This window comes from Peromyscus eremicus, chromosome 20, assembly GCF_949786415.1.
Source record: "Peromyscus eremicus chromosome 20, PerEre_H2_v1, whole genome shotgun sequence".
NCBI classification, from domain to species: Eukaryota; Metazoa; Chordata; class Mammalia; order Rodentia; family Cricetidae; genus Peromyscus; species Peromyscus eremicus.
The window spans coordinates 43251981-43277973 of NC_081436.1; the positions used below are offsets into that span (position 1 = coordinate 43251981).

Below are 25993 nucleotides of genomic sequence, written 5' to 3' on the forward strand. Positions count from 1 at the left end.
AAAATAGCATAGATCCTATTTCTGTTAACTGTTTGTAGTGGGAACACACACCTGCAATCACGCTCTACTTGGAAGGCCAAGGCGGGAAGATCGCCAGTTCTAGGCCAGCCTGGGCTACTTAGGGAGACTTAGGGGGAAAAAATCCAATCCAATCAAAATACCCAGTATGCCTGTGTCTGCATTATATACCTATGGAAGCCAGCCCAAAACGAGCAGCTGCTTCCAGTGCGAGCCGACTTCGGGCGGAAAAGCACAGACTCCCTAAGACCTCTGCACCGCCGCCGCAGCTATCTTACAAGGAACTCATCCAATTACACGTTGATTTTATTTTCTGTGTCTCTGTCTGTCTGTGTCTGTGGAGGCAGAAGCAGCGGTCACACACATCCCCGGGGGCAGAGTTAGAAGAGGTTGTGAGCACCTGACACAGGCGCTAGGAACCAGACTCTGGTCCTCTGGAAGGGCAGGAAGCTCTCGTACCCAAGAACTACGTTCTTTTTAAAAGATTACAATAGAGAATTTGAAGGTACTTGAAATGTTCAAAATACGAAGGTAGGAAGCAGTCATCTGTCATGCACGTGGATTTACCCTACCTCCACCACTTTACCACAGTAGCTTAGCAAATCTTTAACACATCATTTTATTCGTTAATAGTTAAATATACATCTTTAAAAAAATAGAGAGAGGGGGTGGCAGTGCTGGTAAAATGGCTTAGCAGGTAAGTGAGCTTGAATGTAAGCCTGGCAAGCTGAGTTCAGTTCCTGGGACCTGCACAGGAGTAGGAGAGAATTCTCACAAACCGACCCCTCACCTCCACAAGTGTGCACATGACATGCTCATGCTCACGCTCACACACACACACACACACACACACACACAAAATTAAATAAAGAAATAAATAAGTAGAAATATATGTAATTTAAAAAATTTTTAGTTAATTTAGTTAAAACAAGCATTCACTTATATAGTCACATCGTTATAGTACTTAAAAAGGAAACACAGTTTGTTTCTTCAGTACAATCCATAACCAGACCGGTCTCACCTTTCTGCACTTGTCTAATCAAGCTGAAAACAATTCTCTTTCATGAAATTATAATTTTGATTTAAAGTTATAAAATAAACGATAAAAATAAAATAAATTTTTTAGCCAGTGGTGGTGGCACATGCCTTTAATCCCAGCACTCGGGAGGCAGAGCCAGGCGGATCTCTGTGAGTTCGAGGTCAGCCTGGTCTACAGCGCTTGATCCAGGACAGGTTCCAAAGCTACACAGAGAAACCCTGTCTCGGGAAAATAAATAAATAAATAAATTTTTATTTTATGTATATAAGTACTTTGCCTGCCTGGTACCCTCCAAGACTAGAAGAGAATGTTCTAGTGGACTGACATAGTGGTGAGCTGCCACGTGGGGTCTCTGAAAAGCAGCCAGTACTCTTAACCATTGAGCCATCTCTAGCACCTGATTTTGAATTTCTAAATTAAAATTTAGAAAAATAAATCAGATGTGATGGCTCCTACTTGTAAACTCAGCCTGTGGGGTCTAAAGCAGGAGGATCGAGACTCTAAGGCTGGCTTGAGCTACATGGTAAGTTCCAGGCCACACTGAGCTAGATAGTGAGATTCTGTCTCAAAGAAAAGACATTAGAAAAACAGAAACTGAAAAACAAAAGGAAGAAAAAAATGAGGATATTTGAAGTATGTATACAGAATTATAATTAAAATAGTAACTTTAACTGTAAATGGATTAGTAGACACAGACTTGCTTTATGCATCCAACTGACCACATTTTATGGAAACTCTTGCCACCTTAGGTAGAGTTTAGGAAACTGGACCTCAGGAAGTGCCCATCCACACATTATGCAGGCAGAAATACAACAAGAGTGTTTCCTTCTCCGAGCGGAATCATCAGACAAAAGTCAGTATCTCGGGCGCTTTTATCTATCGACAAAACCAATTCCTGATATCCCGCAGTGATGGGATCAACAGAAGGAATACGTGCTCTGTTCATCCTCCGAACAGAGGCAAGTCAGTATTTCAGAGGAATGTGTGAAAATGATCTTTTCCAAAGGAACACATTCCCATTGGTTTACATTTCCTCCTTCATCTACAAAGACAAGGCTTCCTACCAAAGCACTTGCTGTGTTTGACTCTGCATACTTGAACCAAGAATCACAGGCAAGGCACAAGGGTATTCTGACAATTATAATGTCATTTATACCTGGAGAGATGGCTCAGTCATTAAAGGCTAGGCTCACAACCAAAAATATAATGTCATTTTATGCAGACTTACCATGCACAGCAGGAAGCATATTAAAGGTAGGGGCCAAATGAGTAAAATAAGTCTCAAAGTCAGCTGATAATTCATCGAACTCAAAGGTACATTAAAAACTTAAGGTACATCAAATTTTGTTGTTGTTGTTGTTGCTGTTTGTTTGTTTTGTTTTTTTCGAGACAGGGTTTCTCTGTGTAGCTTGGTGCCTGTCCTGGATCTCACTCTGTAGACCAGGCTGGCCTCAAACTCACAGAGATCCACCTGGCTCTGCCTCCCGAGTGCTGGGATTAAAGGCGTGCACCACCATCACCGCCCGGCAAATCTTTAAAAGTCTGTATAGGCGAAGCTAAATGACTAAGCACCCCTTAAGAGCAAAGACTGGGAACAACCCAGACGTTCCTTAGCAGGGACAGGTCAGTGAATCACTGTGCACCGGGCACGGGCAGCTACAGAAGCAGATGCAGAATGCCTCTGCACTGCTCAAACGCCCTCACCCAAAGCAGGGTCTAGACGTGTGTGATAGTCAATCCACAGTCAATCAACAGCCACATAAGGAAAAGCACAAACACACACGTGATTATGTAATGTTTACTGACAGGATTACTAATGAGCAAACAGGGTGGAGGGAACAGAAGCCAGATTGACTTAAATAAACCTTATTTTGTATGAGAGTATAAAACAAAATAAAGTTTAAATGAAACAAAAACTTCAGGGCCTCAGTGACTCTGAGGTCAACTCCAGTGAAGAAGAAACAGGACCAAACCAAAAAACACTGAAAATAAACGGAACAAATTAACCTAACTATGTAGTGAATTTGTGGCATTACCATAGTAATGATTAAGTAATTCTAAAATAATAATTTGATTATACATGCTTGTGGGCTATAGTTTAAGGAGGAAAAAAAACCCCTAGAAAGCTTCAACTATTTTCAATAATCCTAATATGAACTAGGCATGGTGATACATACATGGAGAACCTGAGGCAGGAGGATTGTCATGAGTTAAGGCAAGCTTGGCTTACATTTCAAGTATGGGGCCAGCTAGAGCTATATGGTAAGACCCCACCTCAAACACAAAATAACAAAAACATCAATCACCTACCCAAAACAATAATGTAAGATACAGCTGTCCCATTCCCACACATACAGTTTTTAACACACATACAGTACAGAGTTCAGAAGTCGGTGTATATGTAGAAAAAGTGGGCTATAGGTGTGCCTCAGTAGTAGAGTGCTTACCGACCATGTAAAAGGCCTGAGGTTTGATGCCATTGACACATACACACATGCACATCAATGTTACTATGAATCAAGATTTTTTTTTACTCTAAAAGATTCAAACACAAAATCAAAGAAGTTATGCAAAAAAAAAAAAAAGTTTTAATCCTAAATTTGATAGAAAATATCACTATAAACTCTTTCCTCACCCAGTCCACCAGAAAGGCCAATGTTTAAATCTAAGTTTATAATGTGCAAACTTATTATTTGGGGCATTATAAGATAATTAACTTACTGTTTTGAAAACTGGTAAAAATTTTAAGTTGACGATGGGAACCTTGTTCTTTCTGTGTGTGTGTGTGTGTGTGTGTGTGTGTGTGTGTGTGTGTGTGTGTGTTTTCATGTGGGGGGAGGCACATGTGTGTGTGGGAGCCCATGTGTCTGTGTGAGGTAATCAGCGGACAATTGTCCTCAGGCATCTTTCCCTTTGGTTTGAGACAAACTTCACCGACTGAGCTGAACTAACTAGTTGGCCATCGAGCTTCCAGGGATCTGCCATCTCCGCCTCCATCATCCCACCCCTGGGACTGCAAATATGCACACTGCCCCAGACTTTTATGTGGGTTCTGGGGACTGAACTCAGATCCTTTGGCCTGAAAGGCAAGTGCTTTATGAACTGAGTCATTTCCCAACCCTTGGAAAGTGTTTTTTTATGGAAACTGTCCACGTAATAAAAGAAGGAATGACAGAAGTAGACTGTCAGTGTTTTGCTAATCTCTGGGCTGCAACAGATCTAGATGATGGTCAGTAATAACCAGTGACGCCTTCAAGAGAGAAACAACCAGCGACCATAAACCTCCTAACGAAGTACACAAAACCACCTATAATGTCACCCAGCATACCACCAGGTGGAGAAACGAATATCCTGGCTCCGATCAGTTAGAGTACATTGTGGATAAAGAGAAATGGAGCAAACAACAGTAAGGAATAAACCAGCAAACCCAGACCGTGGCAGAGTATGCAAGGTGAGTCCTGGTTCCTCCACAAATACATTGCAGGGAAACAATCCGTAGACCAAAAGAGGCTCTGGGGTCGTGGCCCGGGCCCAGAACCCCAGCTCTCATGTGGCAGAGGCAGGAGGGCTAAAGTTCCAGGACAGCCTGGGCTACACAGACACTGTTCCAAAAAAGCCAAAACAAATAATAAAATTATAAAAAGAAAAGAGACTTTGAGGGGGGCAGTGTCAATCAAATACTGTGTGTGTGTAACTTGCTGGAATCCAGATTTTATGACCAAGCTTACCATAAAGTTTCCCAAGTCTATCAGTAGTGGGGATGCTGACTGGGTATGTGGGCTACAAGAGTGAGCTTTCTTGTCGGTGTGATAATGGCAGTACAAACACACACAGGCTGGAGGAAAAAAGTCTCCAGCTTTAAAGGCTCACGTGTAAACAATTAGCATGGTATGTGCATGCATGTCTAGGAAGGCAGCAGAGAAGCTGCTGTGGAGCGGGTGGAGCAACAAGCTGGTCCACAAGCCGGCCAACTGCTGAAGGTAACGAGCGCACAAGGCTGCTCTTCACCGTGTCCCACTTTTACATAAGCTTGCAGTTTTTCATCCTAAAAACTCTACAAAAAGGCCCTGGATTCTAGAGACCAGGAGCAGTTCCAGCTCTCACAAGTGACCAGATCACGTTATCCAACTTCTCTATGCCTTGGTTTCTCTACCTGTGATGTAAATTAAGTACATATTTACCTAACAATGAAGACATTAGTGCTCAGCCTTGTGATGTGACATGCTGTCACCTACAAAGTTCACACTTGAGAACTGTGCGATCCAGTTACTGAAAAAGAAAATCTTACAATGTTTTAAGTAAGTCTGCAGCTCTGTGTTGTTACCTTCATAGCCATGCTCAGCTCCATGCAGCGTGTGGGCTGCAGCTGGACACACTTGCAATACCTGCACTCGGACATACGAGGTTTACGACTAGCATTTACCAAGTGTCTACTATGAACTAGACACTGTTCTAAGTGACACTGTCTTCAAATACCCCAATAATCTCACAATGTTGGGGTGATCAGCTCCAACCCCATTTCCTGTCAAAAAATTAAGGATGGGGGAGGAAAGATATATCCTTTATTAAATGATGGAATAAAGAGTCAAGGCCAGGTGGTGGTACACGCCTTTAATCCTAGCACTTGGGAGGCAGTGGCAAGTGATCTCTGAGTTCGAGGCCAGCCTGGTCTACAGAGTGAGTTCCAGGACAGCGAAGACTACACAGAAAGCCCTGTCTTGAAAAACCAAAAGAAAAAGCAGATGGAATAGTCAAAACTGGGTCTTTTGTCTTAAAGCCCAAGCTCTTCCCACTGCTTTCTTTGCTCCTTTGGATTACCCGAGAGAGTATGATTTCCAGGAACATAACACAATCTCACATCCATACATGATGCATGTATCTTTTGTTTTTAAAACAGTCCTACAAGCTGGCAGTGGTGGCGCACACCTTTAATCCCAGCACTCAGGAGGCAGAGGCAGGCAGATCTCTGTGAGTTCAAGGCCAGCCTGGTCTACAGAACGAGATCCAGGACAAGCACCAAAAACTACATAGAGAACCCCTGTCTCGAAAAACCAAAAATAAATAAAAAAATTAAATAAAACAGCCCTACAAACCAGACAAGGAGAGTCAATCCTGACCAAGCAAGCCTCCATGAGAAGGGGGTTTGGAAACACTCAGCCCTTGGTTCCCATCCCACACACTGCTGCGGTGTGTTAAGCGTACCTCTGCAGTATTCTCAGTAGTTTTCTACTTTTGATGGGGTATTTCTTCTGAAGGTTCAGATAAGCCACATGAGTTCCCTTATCCATCAAGCTACTAAATGCTGTATGGTTTTCAGGCAGTTGTAGTAGAGAGCGCCAAATAAACATTCTGAAATAAAAATCTGATTTGAAATAAAGAAAAAAAAAAACTTGTTTTGAGTGAAACTGATTTAGAATGAGAGAATCTGAGGTTTACCTGTACTTTGTTGGATATTCCCCATAGCCTTTTAATAAGATCTGCAAACGTTTTTTATTTACTCCTTCAGAAAATTCATTCTATAAAAAGATTGTATCATAAGTGACCATCAAGCAACTGAAAACATGGTAATCTAGTTCACAGTGACTTCCAAACTTTAGAACACAGCACACAAGACAGGCAGAGTGGCCCATGCTGGTAATCTCAGCACTCAGAGAACAGGCTGGAGGATCAGGAGTTTGAAGCCAGCCTGGACTACAGGGGAGATCCTGTCTCCAACAACAGGACACAACTGAACACAATACACAGTGAGACACATTCATGCCGCTGACCCTGCCACACACGCTTCCTCTCTCCTACCCTCAAGTGCAGCCATGAACACAGCTTATGAATCCACCCATATCACCCTCCTAACAGCGCCGAGCACGAAGACTCCAACACAGCACAATGGGAGCTGACCGTCACTAAGTCGGAATCGGCTTTATACATTCTTTCCTATCCCTAAGTTTTATCATTTAAATGCTTATAGAAAAAATTATTAAAGTTAATGCGAAAAATACCAAGTGTTGCTGAGGCTATGGAATAACTAGAACTCTTTACTGTGCTAGGAATATGAATTACTTCAACAGTTTAGGAAAAACTGATAGTATTTACTAAACAAACCTATGGTGTATCAGAGGCTAAGGCGTGAGGCAGAGCACATACTTAGTTCATATGTGTAATGCAGAGTTCATACTTAGCACATAAATGTAATTCGGAGTTCATACTTAGTACATATGTGTAATGTAGAGTTCATACTTAGTACATATGTGTAATGCAGAGTTCATACTTAGTACATATGTGTAATGCGGAATTCATACTTAGTACATATGTGTAATGTGGAGTTCAATCTCCAATATTCACTCTTCCCAGCAAAGAGAGCATTATCACTGAGGCAAAGGGCAGTGTCTCGAAGGGAGTGGTAACATTCCATTCTTTGATGTGGGTGCTGGTAGCATGGGTGTATTCGGTTTGTGAAAATTCACTGTGTACTTCACACGTGTATTTTATTGTCAACAAATACGTTCCCTGAAGATAAAGTTAAACGTTTCTATTAATACTTATATTTTCTTTCTATTTCAAAGCAGAAAGAAACACTTAAAAAAGAAGGAAAACCATTTAGAAAACAGCACGGGGCAATGAGATGGCTTGGTGTCTTGGCAAAGGTGCTTGATTGCTGCATGAGCTTGGCGCCCGAGTTTGACCCTTGGAACTCACAGTGGAAGGAGAGAACTGACTTGAAAGTCATCCTCTGATCTCAACAAGTCCACACACACGCACGCACGCACGCACGCACGCATGCACGGACACTCATACTCATGCATGCACACATTTACTTCATTTTAAAACACAAAACTTCTTGAACTCTCTCTCCAGGCGACCCTACTATCGCTGCCTCCGAGGAGCACAAGGACAAACTCCAGCTGGAGCAGTGGGAAGCACGCTTCCTGTCTGCCCTGGTAACCCTCTACAGCAGCTGTCTAACAGAAATACAACACGGGTCACAAACGGGACTTACAACCTTAATAAAGGTAAAGAGAAACAGGGAAAAGTCAGTTTCAGAATATAATTTATTTAACCCAACATAACCAAAGTATCACTTTAACACAATCAATATAAAATCAATTTATAAAAAAATCAATTCATAAGACAGTTTATATTCTAGGCTTCCCTACTTTCTTACCACATGTGTTTTACACTTAAAGCATCTTTTTAAAATATTTATTTATTATATGTAGTATGTACACATGTGAATGTGTGTATGTGTGTGTGTGTGTGTGTGTGTATGTGTACAAGTGTGCGTGCACATTCCACAACACAGACGAAAATCCAAGAGTAATTGTCAGAGCTGGCTTTCTCTTTCTACTCTGTGGATTCCAAGGACGGAACTGTGCTGTCAGGGTTTGCTGTGTTTTGTTTGGAGACAATGTCTCATTATGTGACCCAGGTTGATCCCAGAGTCACAATACTGCCTCTACCTCATGCATGCTGGGATTATAGGTGTGTGCCCCATGATGGGCTACTACAGCATATCTTGATTCAGATTACCACATCTCAAATATCATCAGCCACACGCCAGCCCAGAAATCATGAGATGAGCCTACAGCAGGGTCACAGCAAGCTGGAGTTTAATTATAATGCATTCTTACCTCTTTGTTTTCTAAATTACCCATCAGGTCTTGCTTGAGTATTCTAGTTTGAATTTTGCTCTCTTTAGATCTTGCTGGTCGCTGCACTCTTCCTGACATTATTTTCATCTTAAGATTACTGGATCGCAGTGTATTGTTAGGCAAATCTTCAATCACTTTAACCAAGGGAGGAGGTGGCTAAAAGAGGAGAGAAATGGCTCCATGTATTGATGTACCTATATCTATCTTCCACAGTATTCTTAGAAAGTAAGCCTCTTAATATAGGATTCATCAACTTTACTTGAATAGCATGCTTTACTTTGTATACAGCATATGTCTGTCAAATTCCTTTACAGAACAAATAAACATACATGAATAACAGCAATAAGTAGAATTTATTCCCAAAAGGTGCTTCAAAACGGTATGATGGCAAACCACTTTCCACTTGCACGATGACGTCAGCACATGACGGTGACACAGAGAAGGCAGGGCCAGACAGATGTCCTGGAGAACGCTGAGGACAGCGCCTAACGGGCACGGGGCTCAAGTACAAATCAATCCTGGGGGAGCATGCGTCCCCTGAACCATGTGAGGTCGAGGACTGTGTTCTGCACAGCAAGGGCTGTCGGTCCCTTACCATGTCAACTGCTTAAGAGGGCAGCTCAGGCGACAGAACCCAAGAGCTCATCTTTAGGGGGCCATCAAATGGGAAAATCTAACAATCAACTTACTTGAACTGAAATGACTCACTAGGACGTTTTCTTCATAAATGGCACTCCTTTTGAAATCAAATGAACCTCCTTATTCAAAGGAAATGTGCAAATAAGGTCACCTGGGCTGAGTTCTAAAGACAAGGTACAGTGCCCACTTCTGTGATTTAATTTTTCATCTTGAGATGGATCAAAACAATTTGACCAAATTATGGTCATCCTTTAATATTGCTGAGCTGTTCATTCTTTAATTTCAGTTCATCTAAGTTTTTATTAAAGCCTCTATTCTGAAATTATTTCCCCTGCTGGGGCCTCATTTTTGGCTTCAAGCACAATCTGCCCCAGGCCAGAGCCGGAGATGTGACTGGACTTACTTGGCTCCTCTCTGCAATGAATACGTAAGAATTCACTGACTTCATCAGAACAATATCAGAGATTCTCTAATGACAGGAAATGAGGTAAAACTCAGAAGAAAGGGGCACAGGTGAGTCCAAGTTTGTACAGGAAAGGCAGCTACACATTCACACAACAGCCACAGACACCAGACGATGTGCCCTAAATGTAAAAGATGATTGGACTTGGAGGTGGCTTTCTTCCGCTGCGCTCTCAGGGGGCTAGGCACACAGCAGCCCAAGGGGGGGACACACTCAGAACAGCTCTGCTCAGTCTTCTCCCACCTCCTTGAGTCAGCAGAAGAAAATCAAATGAAAGGACTAAAGACACTCAGCAAGAGCACTTCATATACTGGTGATTTAAAAATTAAATATACTAAATGTTCCAACATACAAAAAGCACAGAGCTATGGCAGCTATAATGGAATATTTTATATAATATAGATTATATATAAGAACACGAGATTATAATCCCATATGATAGAAAATACATACTCACAAATACACACATACACGAACACATATATTAGCTGAGTCTTGTCATTTCAAGTATATAATTATATAGAATTATCTCAAGTACTGAATTAGTAGAAACAGAACCACAGATTCCAGGAAAAAGTTAGGGAGCCTCATCCACATTTCATAAACTGACTTGTAAAGCATAACTTTGCTTCCTGTTTAAAGATACCTTACTTGAAATACATTATTGACTTCCAAGCTAATAGCACTATAATTTGTGCCTAAATGAGTTTAGGATATACCATTCCTCAAGTTATGACACAGCCTTCTTGTGCTTAAGAAACCCAGGCTGTGCTTCAGCATTATTCTTGGGGGCCAGTATAAATGGTAAAATCACAACAAAAAGACCCAAACTGTAAAGTGTAAAACCTAGGATTTTATACAGACTTTGAAAGATACTTTGGTTGTAGGAGCAGAGCTAAAACAATACAAGCCTTGTCCTATTCTACCTTAGCTGGGACAAGGGTGGTAATGAGTGGAATGAATGCAACGGGAAGGGAGCTACTAAGTATTAGTAAGAGATGATAAGGAGGGATGGAGGGACAGCTCAGAGGTTAAGAGCACTGGCTGCTCTTCCAGAGGACCTGGGTTCAATTCCCAGCATGTATGGCAGCTCACAGTTGTTACTGTCTGTAACTCCAGTTGCAGGTGATTGACACCATCACACAGACATACATGCATAGGCAAAACACCAATGTGCACACATACAAAAAATTTTTACATCATTTTAAAAAATGATGAAAACATTATTTTAAAAAAACGTCATGTAGAAGAAGATGGACTGATGGGAAGGGTAGCCACTAAAGATTGATTTTAGGAAATTTGTTTAAATTACTGTAACTTGGAATTAGTTAATAAAGACCAAGATAGAGAACAGGTAGCAAAAACAGACAATAGAAGATAGATAATAACAGACAGACGATATGATAATGGACAGATGATAGACAGATAATAAGATGCTTAGACAGATAAGAAGCTAGACAGACCCTAGCAGAGATGACGGATAGATACATGATAGGTAATTGATAGGTGATAGATAAGAGAGATGACAGATGACAGGTGGATAGAGATATATCTCAAATTTAAGAAATGCTATGACGGAGCAGCGACTGGATTAGAACAGAAGGGGCCACAGCACTCCAAAGACTCCGGGATTAAAGACCTCTTCTGGAAAAGAGATCAAGGGCGGCCGGCAGTGATGGGATGAGCACCAAGCTGAGAAGGAGCCTGGTGAGAAATCAGAGCTGGAGATGTAACTCTTCGGGAGCCAGGGAAGACATCCAGAAAAACAGATGTGTCCCAGAGAAGTTAGAAAACGGCACAGAAGGAACATTTCACTCTTGGTGATACAATACTGCAGTGCAGGGAGCAGATTCAGTTACTGGATGACATACCTTATTTATTTCTTGTGTTAAAGCCTGAACTGAATAGACGTTCAGACTTCCATTTTCCATAATAGATGCTATGTACCGACCGTGTGGGCTAATTACTGATGAGCTAATTCCTTCTTCAATGCTCCCAATTTCAAAGAGAAGTTTACAAGTCTGTATGTTGACAAATCGCATGATCCCGTCTTGACTGAGCACACCAAGAACCTGAGTAGACAGAAACGATGGGGCTGTAACACCTGAAAGCCAAACGCTTAAAAGTTCATGTACACAGAGAGAGACTACGTATGTGTGTACTACATATGTGTGTACACTTACACTCATGTCATGTCAATACATTTTAAAAGTAATGCGTTCATTTTATATAATTTCTAAGAGGGCAGCTCAACTTCCAGTGAGCCGTTACACATTTTAAAACCACTAATGATGGATGTGTGTGACTCTGGCCACAGGATATGAAACACACCCTGAGAAACTAGGGAAGGCTTTGGCTTCCCCAGGCAGGCCACCTCTTCTGAGACACAGGGGTCAGCTGCTGACCCTCACCCCCACACTGGCTGTCAGAGTGAGGAAGGGGCGCATGTGCTCTTGGTGAAGGCTCCCCACTCTCTACCAGTCTTCAGCTGCTCTAACTGCTATTTGGAGAACGGACTGAGATTATGGATTCTGTACTAGATTATGGAAGAGGAGTAGGTGGGAAGCTAGTCTTCGCAGGGGAAATCACGTAAAGTCATATAACTTGAAAACGTTACACCTGTGGGCTAAGGCCAACGGCTGTAAGCTACAATCGCACACGATTCTTTGACACTCCAGTGTCATGTTGCTGTACGGCTTCAACAGGAAAAGCATGCTCTGTGACTGGCTGGCGGGCAGGGTACAGCCCTCCACATGCGCAGCAGCAGATGCAGGCTGTCTTGACGGCAACTTGGAAAGACCCTGTCCTAATTACAGATGCCTTTGGAAACTACTTCAATTCTGAGATTTTTATCCTACAAATAGGATATGGAAAAATGACATTTGCAAAAACTTAGTTATCCAGTGAGGCATCATTTCTAATGAAAAGGACTAAGAATAAGTGCCCAACAACGGAGGGATACTTTAAAGAAAATATAAGAAATATTATGAAGCCATGAAAGAAAGATATTTTGTACTAATATAGAATAATTTCCAAATTCAGAAAAAGGTATACGGTGTGCGGAAAGAGAAAACATGTTCTAGGTAACAATAGTAGTTACAGGGAAGGAGAGCGTAACTAGACAAAGAGGAGACAGGATGGGGCTTACACCCCCAATCCTTCCCTGTAAGGTTTACAATTCCAACCATATGAATGAATCAACATTTAGAACTCTTAAGTAAAACAGATAAGATACCCATGAACATACTGCATGTGTATATAACTACATGAAACACATATGAATTTAACTTTGAAATTCATGACTGTAACTGTCAATTTAAAATAAAGTTAAAGCAATTATTTATCAGTAATATTAAATAAAGAACACAAGATTTTGAATTCTTTTTTAAACTCTAGATTCTTCACACACACACACACACACACACACACAAAATACTTAACATTTTAGGATCGTGTCAGTCATGCTGTAAGTTACGTAAGAGCTGATGGAGATGAAGCTGGGATGCGGTTGGGGTGGGGGCATTATGAGGAGGTGGAGGGAGGTAGTGTGGGTGGACATGGCTAACAGACACTATATAGATGTGGAGCCTTTCAAAGAATAAGGACTGTGAAAAAAGAGAAGTGCTTGAACAACAGGGCCAACGTGGGTCTGAGAGCGGGCGCTGGCGTTTCTTTCTGTTACTAACCTGATTGGAACCAGCATCAAAGCTATCAGGAAGGAATTCCAGATGGCGAACAGCTCGGACCTTAGTGGGCATCTGGATGATTCTGAAGAGCTGTGTGGCCTCCAAGCACCACAAATGCAGGTGGTTGGATTTGCCTCCAGCAGCCAAGATCCGGCCATCTCTACATTTAAAAAGCAGAACCGAAACAGTGAGGGGACACGGGCAGTGAGCTGCTTAGGAAGCAGTGCCCCGCAGGGCTTCCTGTGAGGAAACTACCGTCACGCTGACCACCGGTGCCTCTGGCCACATACAACTATCAAACGCTGGGGACGTGGTTATGCTACCGAGGATCAGAAGGCTACATGTGGCCAGTGGACCATACAGGGTGGCTCAGGCTTACCGAAGAGTCAGACTTTTACCTGTTGCCTTGAAGTATCAGCTTAGTTTGTTGTTGATTTGTTGAATGAGTTATTAGGGGCTGAGGAACATTTACATTTTAAATACATTTTAAAAAAGATTTATTTGTTAGCCAGGTGGTGATAGCACACGCCTTAAACTCATCACTTGGGAGGCAGAGGAAAGCAGATCTCTGTGAGTTCGAGGCCAGCCTGGTCTACAAAGCGAGTTCCAGGACAGCCCTTTAAAGCTACACCGAGAAACCCTGTCTCAAGAAACCATTTGTATAAATGTTTTGTCTGAATGTTTGTATGTGCACCATGTATCTGCATGGTGCCCTTGGAGGCCAGAAGAGGGCTCTGGTTCCTCTGGAACTGGAGTTATGGGTGGGTCTGAATCACCATGTAGGTGCTGGGAACCTGTGTTCTCTGTAGAAGGCGGCAAACAAAGAAATGAACTTGACGCCAGCTAGAGAGAAACTCTGTACAGCTTCAGTAGAGGCCACAGAAGCTGGGAAGAAGACTTGCTCACTGAATGACATGAAGAGACCAACCAATGCAGGAAGATCTGGAGAAATTCTCCATGTGCCAGTAAAAGTGCAGAGGAAGGAATGCAATTCTTATATAGGAGAGTAAGAAACCACTCAGGTATGAGGAGAGCAGAGGGAAGGAAGAAGAAGAGAGGGAGGCCTGTGGCAGGTGACATCCTGGTAACAAGGCAGGAGGGTGGATTTTACTGAGGGCAGCAGAAAGTCCAAAAGGGAATGAATAAGAAAAGTGATGTGACTCAGCATAATGGTGAGCCAACTCCACTCTAGGAGTTTGGCAGAGACATATTTAGGAAGCAGGAATAAAGACAGAGACCAACCGGTATATTACTGTCTCTGAAAGAGGCTAGGGTGGCTTGGATTAGGGTAAGAATTCTATGCCAGTGAACAAAAACCATGAATAATTCAATACACAGTTTGGTAGAGTTGGTGAGATTTCCTAAGGCCTAAGAAGTGGGGAAATTCGATAAACCATCTCCTAGTCATCCACTGGGCCTGGAAAGGTTTATAAAGAATGACCAGCCATTCTTTATAGCCATCATTTCTGACCACATTAAACTCACTCTTTAGAGAAATAGCTGATTGTAGGCTTGGAACAATCTGGAACACTTAGACACACCAGAGAGCCCAGCAGCTCTGGCAGTATCACAGATGACTGAGGAGGCAGTATCAAAGGAATTTAAAACAAATTTGAAGAGGGTCCCTCTGGTCAGAAATGAGAGAACCAGGCATCACTAAAACTCTTAACTACCATGGCTTGAAACTTCCCAACAACAGTAAATCCATGAGTTTCAAAAGATTACTGATCGAAAAAAAGAGTTCAATGGCCATTTGGAAGATGCCACTAAACTAATGCATTACTTTGAAAACTGGTTTAAAAAAAAAAAAAAGAGACACACTAGGGAGGCTGAGACAGGAGGATTGCGGTATGCCATGAGTTTAAGGTATGCCTATGCTACAGAGTAAGATTCTGTCTCAAAAACAAATACAAACAAGCAAAACCCAAAATAACCAAAAAACAACAGAGGAAGCCAGGGGTGGGGACCAATTGCCCTCCCACTCTTTTCCGTAAGCTATGTCAAAGTACAAACGGCAGCAACACGAGGACATTTGCTTTTACAGTTTCTAATTTGTAAGTGAACAGCACCAGAAGCGGACGTGAAGGACCAATAGGAAAGGAACTAGTTAGTGAGGGGGCATTACAGAACTAGAGCTATTAGTAAACCAAGAGTGAAAGAGCGAGATCATCTAATAAACCAAGGAAGGGCAACAGAATCGCACAGCATTACTGTTCCAGTACCTCACGCCATGCTGGGGGAGTTGTGATTACAATTTCCACCCAAGTCCCCAGAGACAGTGGCCTAAGCTGCTCCCGATGAAAGCGCACACGCTGCCATGTCTTCCTCCCTTTACCTAGGTCAGGCCTCGTTTTCAGGAAATACAGGGGTAAGCAGTGTGCAGGGGACACAGACAACAAAGATCACACTGAGCAGCACATGGACACAGAGCAAGATCAGAGTATAGAAACAATTGCTCTCACACCTTCCCCCCACCGTTTGTGTGTGTGTGTGTGTGTGTGTGTAGACATAGGTGCATGTGGAGGCTGAAAGATACTCTCTCTCTGAAACAGGCTCTCCACAGCCTGGAACTCACCACAACAGCTAGGCTGGCTGGCCAATGAACCCTACAGACCTGCTTGTCAGCAACTTCCCAGTGGTGTGATTACAAGAATACGCTACCACATCTAGCTTTAAAAAACAACAACAAAAACCCATGGGTTTTAAGGACTGAATTCATATCTCCAAGTCCTTGCAAATATTTACTGATTGAGCAATTTACCCAGCCCTCTACAAAAAAACTACAAGGAAAAAACTTGAGCTGCACCCACCAAACAAGATGTGGAAAGCTTGCCGTGCCCCTAATTGGAGCCCAGCTGACATCAGCACCAGCTATTAGGCAAAGCACAGACATCGGAGCAATGCCTACATGACAATCTTAAGGAACGCTTGTTAATTTGTAAAACTTTGATAATAATAGTATGGTATATTCCCCAAAGGTAGAAATGCACATGGAAATATTTGCCAATGAAATGATACAGTAAGCTTTGCTCCTGAATAATACAACAGAGAAAAGGACAGAGACAGAAACAGGACCAGAATCACAGCTGGTGAGTACTCAGCAGTTCATACATTCCTCCATTTTCATATATACTTCAAAGTATGCACAGCAGCCAGGCAGTAGTGGTGCACACATTTAATCCCAGCACTCTAGAGGCAGGGGTAAGCCAGTGTGGTCTATAGAGCTAGTTCTAGGACAACTAGAGCTACAGAGAAACCTGTCTTGAAAATCAAAGTTTGCATAATAAAGTAAAGCAAAAAGTCTGCAGATCACATCTAATTCTGGAGGAATTTTTTCCTCAAGATTCTGAATGAAAATTTAGAATTTTTTTAATAGAAGCTAAATTCTTAAAAATGCCCATTACCTGGTCACAGCAAACACTTTGTATAGGATGCTAGAGCCTTCAGGTGGAGCTGGCAATTGGTACTTGCAAAACAGAGTATCACACTCCCAGGCAAAGATGGAGTTGTCTTTAAAACAGCTGAGGATCGTGTTACTGAATGGGAGAAAGAAAACCTAGAGACAGAGAAGAATACCTTTCACTTTGGGTCCACACAGTCCTCTTAAATTTAAAACTATACACAGTCATTTTCTCTCTACTTATACTAGAGAAAATACATTTTAATATATGATAGCATAATACCAGTATTCATAAGCTATAATTAACAAAAATAAATGACAAACCTTTTCAGCTAAAACATTGATGACAATGATGAAATACACAAAATTCTAAATAACAATTAAAAATTTTTTCAGCTTATATTTAAAAATTCTGATGGAAATTAGATACCTCTGGATCAAATGTTTTACAACTAGTAAACCTATTTATATACATACACAAATACACATGTATTTACGATGATACAGTCGCCTGCCTACTGTCCCACAGACGTACCGAAGATGAAGTTTACGTTACCTAGCAGCATGTTGTAAAGCTGTAGCACAATTCACTACTCAAATGTGTGACAGTGGCGGGGTCAACAGACCCGCAGTGCTGGTTGTATTCAGTGGGAAGCAGGATGTACAGGACCTAACATGGTAATAAGAAGTGATGCTTCCAGTTCACACATCTACACTGCCTTTACTCACTACTTCAGATCATAATCCTCCCACTTTAAGTGTGCTGTTTCACACTGGCGACAGCTTCAGACACTCATGCTCACGTTTCATGACTACATCAAGAGTCCTCACAGAGTGACCGACCTGCACCATCTAGACTGTGTAAGTATGTTCCCATGTTCGCACAACAAAACTGTTCAACAATGCATCTCTCAACACCACCACATCGTTCAGGGATTATGATCCTATATTCAGACGAACACTATTAAAAACACTTAACCATGCTAAAGAACACTACACATTAGTGGAAGCCTAGGGAGAGGCTGTCACAGTCCGCTGCTAGACAAGATAATGCAACACGCCTCAAAAGCCTTAGAAGCATCCCTCCTGGACCAGCCAACTAATTTATAAGAGTAAGTCCTCTGGGAATAACTGAAAAAGTGAAGATAAATGTAAATATTATGTATACAAGTAAAATGAAAGTATATCTACAACCACATTTTATTAGAGATGTAATTTACTTAATGGACAACTGAGGGTGGAATCCATTGACAGCAGAGCTGAAAAGGGCATCTTTTATCTATTTCCCACTGTTCTGTTACATAAGCTTTAACCAGTCTCTTTTTGAATACAAAAGTTTTGCTAGGACTAGGGGTGTGGTTGTGGCTCAACAGTAGAGTGATTGTCTAGCAGGCCGGAGGCCTCTGATTCCATCCCTAGCACCCCAAAACAAAACGCAAAACACTGAAATTGATCACTGACAGCTTAATATAACTCTCTGAATTTATCTGCATAAAACGCATATGTGTGTGTGTGTGTGTGTCACATATATACATGCATATGGAATAAAGCACTATGAAACGTAAGAGTCAAGGTCATTGTTAATAAGACACACAAAAGCCTAACTAAAGTACATAAGACGCCAACAGAGCCCGATGGGAAGGGCCAGATCCTCACTTGTGCTCGGCTCACACTGCCACAGGCCATCCCTGGACCTTCTGATACAGACTCACTATGTGAGAAGATTTATAACACGGTCTTAGAGAATCTGCGATGAATATATTACAATCCATAATGAACACATTAAGACACTTTCAAAACCGGTGTCAAAAAGTGACTTCAGAAAATTCGTATTTTAATTAGCAGTCATTTTTTTTTTTGTAGAAAAGTAATAAAGTTTATTCCTACTGGGAGAAGCAAAGGCTTAAAAGTTAATGAGCATCAACTGCTATTTTAGGTGAATAGCTGTGATAAGATTATTGCCGGCATGATTATTCATTACCAGATTTGTGATTTTAATTGCTAGATTTTAATGATTATAAAATTGTTCCTAATGAAACATGTCATTATTATTTAGATAATGTCATCTCCTGACAACATTAAGTGCTTAGAAAAAAACTTCAAGAACTTAAGGAAATGCACAGGAGGGGACAGCTGAGCTCCAGGGGCTGGACTTGCTTCCTCGTGGAATATGAGAACTCCAGCCTTCTGTGTTTGACATCTTCTGCTGCCGTGACAAAAGACTGCTGGCTAGGTAATTTGTAAGGGAACCAGTGCAGTTCGCTCACAGTTCTGGAGGCTGAGAGCGCAGCGCTGCTCCTGCTGGGCTCTGCAAGTCTCTGGCTGCATCACCACGCAGCATCACAGGGGCAGTGTCTGCAGACGGAGCCATCGTGGAGACACGCAGGAAGCCAGAGGCTTTCTCTCAAATTCTTTCACCTTCCTTTCTGCCTTCTCTTCTTTCTCTCGGGGTTCCTAAGAACACTGAACCCTCTCAGGTGGTGGTTCTCAACCTTCCTAATGCTGCGACCCCTTAACACAATTCCTCATGTTGTGGTGTGACCCCCCAACCATAAAATTATTTTCATTGCTACTTCATAATCATAATTTTGCTACTGTTATGAATCATAATGTAAATATCTGGTATGCAGTGTATCTGATATGTGACCCCTGTGAAAGGGTCATTCAACTCCCAAAGTGGTCGTGGCCCACAGGCTCAGATGCACCACTCTAAGGGTAGACTATCTTAAAGGTTCTGCTGGGCACCAACACGACCACATCTGGACACATTTCCAGCACACATCTTTGGGAGACAAGCACACCCAATCCAGCATTTGCTGGTCAGTTTGAGGAGGTGTATGAAGGCTTATCAAAAATTAAGAAATTCCGGCCTTCTCTGTGGTAGAAGTCTTGCCTACCATGTGCAACACTCTGTGTTTGATCCCTAGCACCGAGAAACTAAAAGACAGACCCAAAGCCAAAGATGGCAGCACACTGCCGTAACCCCAGCATGCCAAGGCTGAGGCAGGATAGCAGTTAAGAACAGCCTAGGCTAAATAGTGAGACCTTATTTCAAAACCAAAACCAAAACCAGAACAACACAATGGAAGCCAGGCGTAATATTTTACAGAAATATTAAGGAGTGTTCACTGTGTAGAGACTGACATACAAGAACCTTCGTTATGAACCATTTTCTGACAGATGTCATAAAGGGTTTACCATATATATTGAACAAAAGTAATCATGGATACAAGGATATATTCCCAACTCCTAACTGAAGAACTGAATGTAACTCAGCATCACAAGAACCCCGAGTTACTAATCTGAAGAGGTGTAACTAGTTTACCTCTGTAATTTAAGCGGAACCTTCATTGACATTGATGACACAGACTCTCAAAGAAACTTTGGGCCTTTCCCTATGCCGTAAATGTCATAATGGCCCCTTTAATCTAAAAGCGTGTCCCACTATGTGTTTCTGTGACAGGTTCCAATTAAATCACAGTACAGTACTATGGACTGCTTTGCGGTAGTCGGGTTTGGAGCCAGACCACAACCATTTTATAAGCTACGTGACACTGGACGAGTCACTTAATGACTCTGAATTTCAGTTCGTCCTTTTGGAGAGCAGCATGCCGTTTAGGATTATTTAAGATGAAAAATAGCTAATAAGCTGGTCCCGGCGGAGCTTGTTTGCATAACCTCAGCACTCAGGAGCCTAGGGCAAGAAGGTCAAGAGCTGGAGGCCAGCTGGACCCCACTTCCAGCTCTACACTCAGCTGCACAGCCAGACTCTGTCACAGAAAAGGAAGGAAGGAGGGAAGGGAGTTAGCTGCATGCTGGGCATTCAACAACTGGCATCTCTAACTACCCGTTTCTGTTCTTTAAGATGAGGTTCTCACTAAGTTCCCTGGGCTGGCTTTGAATTCAAAATTCCCCAGAGGACTGGTTCTATGGGTAAAGGCCCTTGCCACCAAGCCTGATGACCTGAGTTCAATTCCCAGGATCCATGTGGTGGAAGAAAAAACTGACTCCTGAAAATTGTTCTCTGACCTCCACGTGTACGTCATGAAAGCTTGTGCATGTGCATGCGCACACAATAAATACATGGATGCAAAATCTATTTTAAAAATACTGCATGATATTTAAAAAGTCATCCTGCCTCAGCCTCTGGAGCATCTGAGATGAAGGTGTGCACCACTGTGCCTGGCTGACTTCTAATTGCTGCTATACTACATACAAAATGCAGTGGAAAGAAGTTTGGGGTGGCAGTCCTTCAAAAGCACCTCAAGAGGCTGGAGGCACAGCTCCTCCCTCAGCAGGGCACTGGCCTAACACATGGTCCTAGGTTCACCCCCACCCCACCCCACCCCACCCCACCCCACCCCACCCCAGGAAAGAGCCCACAACACCAAGAACAACAAAGAACGCTGGACTCAAAGGTTCACGGTCACTTTTCTGGACATCTTAGGAGCGGAGATGTTTCAGACTTAGCGTTATTACCACCTTGAGAAGGTGCTGCAAGATGACACCCTGCCACAACAGGATGTGGTCTGGCCGGCAGCGCATCCTCGGATACATTCGTGCTCTGGCTGTGCCAGTTCAGTTCCGATCGGGCTGCCAGTTAACTAAGCTCAGATCATCTTTTGATATAAACTGAATTGAACACCTCTAATTTTCAAAATTATTAGTAAAGAATTGTGCACCTACAGCTCAAAAGAAAAATACGTTACTATCTAGATTTTAAAGAGTACATCTAGAGCCGGGCGGTGGTGGCGCACACCTTTAATCTCAGCACTTGGGAGGCAGAGCCAGGCAGATCTCTGTGAATTCAAGGCCAGCCTGGTCTATAGAGCGAGATCTAAGACAGGCACCAAAACTACACAGAGAAACCATCTCGAAACCGCCCCCCCCCCCAATTCATCTAGAGAGAAGCTCAGAGTGTAGCATAGTTGGTGGAGGGCTTGCCTACCATGCATGAAGCCCTGGGTTCAAGCTCTAGCACTGAATAAACTGAGCATGGTGGCATCCCTGTGATCCTAGCACACTGGAGGCAGAGGCAGGAAAATCAAGTTCAAGGCCATCATTAGCTATAGTGAGTTCAAGGCCAGCCTGGGCTATGTTAACTTGCCCCAAACACATACATACATACATACATACATACATACATACATAGCAGTTTTACTAAGCACTGTGTAAAGTACTGCATATATATCACCTTAAACACTGAAGTCAAGTCTGAGGTAGGCACAGCTACTATTCTGATCTTACACTGGCTAAAATACCACGTGGAGAAGATTACCGGGAATCTACCGAAGCCTTGAGACTAAGTTCCTGCTTTTAAGAAATATCAGAGAACAGGAAACAAGTTAAACAGTGGGATGGAACGGAGGACCCATGCAGGCTGTGAGGCCTCTCCCGAGGCGACTGATCTTTAAAAAAACTGGTGTCACAGACAAGCACAATGGGACACTGTTTAGATGAAAAGTGCCATTATGATATTAACATCATAGTGAAAGGAACATCAATGTAAATAAAGGTCCCGTTTAAATTACAAAATCAAAACCTGGAATAAAAATATCCTGTCAGTTAAAATTCGATCAGAATTAAAGTTTTATTTTGAAGACTGGGTTACATTTAGCTTCCATTTCCAACACTGTACACCAGGAACAGAAACTATTTGGCCATCTCCAAATTTTGCATAGCCCAGGAGCGAAGAATATTTTTATTATTTATTCTTTTTTTTTTTTATTTTTATATTTTAATGGCTGGCCTGTAACTGGCTACACAGATCAGGTTAGCCTTAACTTGAGGCAATCCTGGGGCCTCCTGAGTGCTCAGAGTACAGGCCTAGGCTGTACAGCAGGCTATTTTACATGTTTAAACAGTTTCATTTTAAAGGGCTATATAATCTTGGTTTCGTACTATATTTATCTTTGTGCATGAGTGTTTTTGTGTGTGCACACATGTGACCGCACACACAGGGTGGTAAGAGGACAGTTTGCCGGAGTCAGTTCTCTCTGTCCATCCCGTGGGTCCCAGGGATCCGATCCAGGTCGTCAAGCCTGGTGGTAAGTGCCCTTTCTTGCCCAGCCATCCTGCTTGCCCAACTATCTCTTTTGTAAAGAAAGAGTTTGCTGGTAACTTCTAGACTATGGGGTTCTATTATTTTGCGATATATTTACATGCATGAAAAACGGTACACACGTACACACCATCTCTCTCTCTAACTGGATTCTCATACCACTAAAATCTGGAGACGTTTTTCACTAAATGTCTGCGTGACCAGTGTTCACACTGGCATCCATGCTAAGAGCACAAGGCTCCTGTCACTGTTCCACAGCCATCTCCACTGAGGGCTCAACTCCCTCTCCTCTCTCCGCTGTGGGAGTTAAATTCCATTTAAGTGCTAAAGCAATTAAAGAAGAAAAGACCTACTAAGACATTTGGTTCATGTCCCTAATGAATATGCTGCCTACAACTTCCATCTTCTTTTTAATTATTAAAAGCACGCTAAAGAACTCTGGGATTTCCATGGAGACCGTGTGATCAATTTTTGGTTGACATGCACTATTAGCTGCTCATGTTAATAACGAAGAGAATAAAGGCAACACCACATTACAACACAGCCTAAATAACGCAATTAATCTCACAGGAGACACAGATACTACTAAAAATAGTATTTAGCTAATCAGGGAAAAAAATACTAAACATGGAAAGCAAAATAAATGACTTTTAAAAGGTAGTATATTTATTTACATATAGGGTACTAATTAGTGATTAAAAGTGATTAGTGATTAAAAATACATAAAACAGGCCTTAAAGAAATGATTACCAAATAGCTCAATTTATATGAGTTTTATAATAGAAAAACCAAACCGTAGTAAAAAAATATCAGAAATACCCGTGAAAGGCTATGACGATAAGCAGTGACGGGAAAGATCCAGTGCCCCCTGCAGAGTGGCTTCCCACATACTATGTAATTATGAACTGAGAAACGAACATGAGGAACGTAATAAAATAAAAAGAATTCAATGCATGGGATTGTTGGCTATACCCAATGGACTTTCAAGTTAGTATGTGTGCATGCAATACTGCATCCGGGTTTGTTTGCAGCCCACCACCCTCCTCTGTCCACCCTTCAGTTCACGGGTTGGCAGTCACTCTGGTGATTAAACGTTAGAGACAGTGACTTCACGGACTTCACTTGACTGGCCGACTGCCTTGCTTTATTTTGGCTTTCCCTCTGGACACCTAAGAGGATGTATGTTATATGTTTTGGTCAGCTTACTCCTAAAAAATTTGGCTTCACTCTGCAGGGATTTTACTCTCATGTTAAATTTTTTTCCTCTAAATTTAAGAAGCAGTGGCCACTGCTACCAGCAAAAGTCACAAGACTGCTAAGACTTATTGTTTGGTTAAGATGAGATAGTTCTGAACCCAAATATTAGTGGGAATAACACAATGCTGTCTGAACAGCTTTGGCTATTCCCACTGTGTGAGCTGCCATCATGGAAGAGTCAACTCAATATACACTCACCTTTAATAACTTTTACACACACAAAAAAAAAGAATCCTCAATAAAAAGAACATCTCCTTTGTGGAAAAAAAAAAGAAAAGAAAAGAAGAAAGGATATGATGAAAATTTATCAGGCAACAGTAAAGATCACCCCACACAGGTCACAAGTGTACACATCTGTCACACTCACCAAATGATGTGTAGGCATTTCATGTGTAAATATTCTATCAACGAATAATTCAACCATGATCGATTAAATGCAGGCTTAAGTACTTAAGTACAATGATGTTTGCATTTAAATAAATTTACTTTAAAATACACAAATAACAATCAATGACCAGAGGGAGATATGGTCAGTCATATACTAACATGTAACAAACTGCACAGTACAGTAACATGTTAATGAAGGACTCTAGATGACAGGTATCCGTGTTCAATATGAAATTCTTATAAATCTGCTGTATGTTTAAGGTTGTTGATAGCAAAACTGGAAAAGGGTTCACAACTAAAACATCTTAAAATCTGTCACTTCCCACAGTGGCAGTTTCACGGCTATAATCATTTAAAAGAAGAATTTCGGTGTTCTGAGTCAATCCTGACTATTCTGCCTGCGCTCTACTGTGAGATCACAGCTACTGAAGACACACAGAATCATCCGATTGCGTCCCCCTGAATCCCGTGACCAAGCAAACAGCGGGAGAAGCACAGAACAGGACACCATTGCTGACCTTCTGTATCCCCACAGACTGGCGGATGTTCAGCTTTCTTTTCCTCTGGAAAGTATCCAAGTCCCAGAGCTGAGCTGTGTCCGAGGAAGTAGTGATGGCGTATCTTCCGGACGCGTGCACAGAGATCGAACACACTGACGATTCATGTCCTCTCATCCAGCTAACCAGCTCCTTGGTGACTGCGGTAACAGTGAGATTGTTACGTGTAAAGCATCACTCACTGATAAACAAAACACTATACATAAACACTATTTGTGGGCTAACCCAACTAATGGACAGGGACACAAAGGCACCTCCTTTAACACTGGCAATGATGGGAGCCTGTGGTCAAGGTTTACCACAGGGATGTCAGTAACATACAATCACAGATACTCCCTAGGAGACCTACTCAGGGCTAAGAGTAGTCTCAGTGAGGACTAGAGCTTGGGTACCGTCCCACAGTAACAGCTTGATGTTGCAGTACGGCATATCTGCGTCTCCATTTTACAAATAGTTTGAGGCTATAGTCTATAGACGGGAAGAGGGGAAGCGACTAGACAGGGCTGTAACAATCCAGACAAGAAACGGGAGCTTACACTAAGAAATTGGCAAAGGAAAAAAGGAGCACATTCAAAAGCTATCATGCTGGAGAGATACCATCGATGCACTGAGCTATGGGCTCCAGTGGTTCCAGCTCAGCTACAGCAGCTGCTGATGCTGTGACATCGTGTGATAGTGCACAAAGAAGAACACACTTAGCACGGTGGGGGAAAGGACAAATTTGATTTAAATAACTAAGTGTGCCAGGCATAGTAACACACACTTAGGAGGTTGAGGCAGGGGTTGACTGTAAGTTTCAAGTCAGCTTGGACAGCATAGTGAATATGAGACCATTTCTGA

The 25993-nt window shown here is 42.2% G+C and overlaps 1 protein-coding gene across 1 annotated transcript in view; it reads right to left on the bottom strand.

Annotated features, from left to right (window-relative positions):
• Tbc1d31 (TBC1 domain family member 31) overlaps positions 1–25993 on the bottom strand; it is a 62529-nt gene that overhangs the window by 24416 nt on the left and 12120 nt on the right. The window contains exons 4-10 of the mRNA XM_059247165.1: positions 25115–25293; positions 16896–17047; positions 13492–13651; positions 11677–11877; positions 8683–8859; positions 6494–6573; positions 6260–6406 (exon numbers count right to left, since the gene is read on the bottom strand). Of these exons, the coding sequence (XP_059103148.1) occupies positions 6260–6406; positions 6494–6573; positions 8683–8859; positions 11677–11877; positions 13492–13651; positions 16896–17047; positions 25115–25293 (1096 nt within the window). The remainder of the gene's footprint in view (positions 1–6259; positions 6407–6493; positions 6574–8682; positions 8860–11676; positions 11878–13491; positions 13652–16895; positions 17048–25114; positions 25294–25993) is intronic.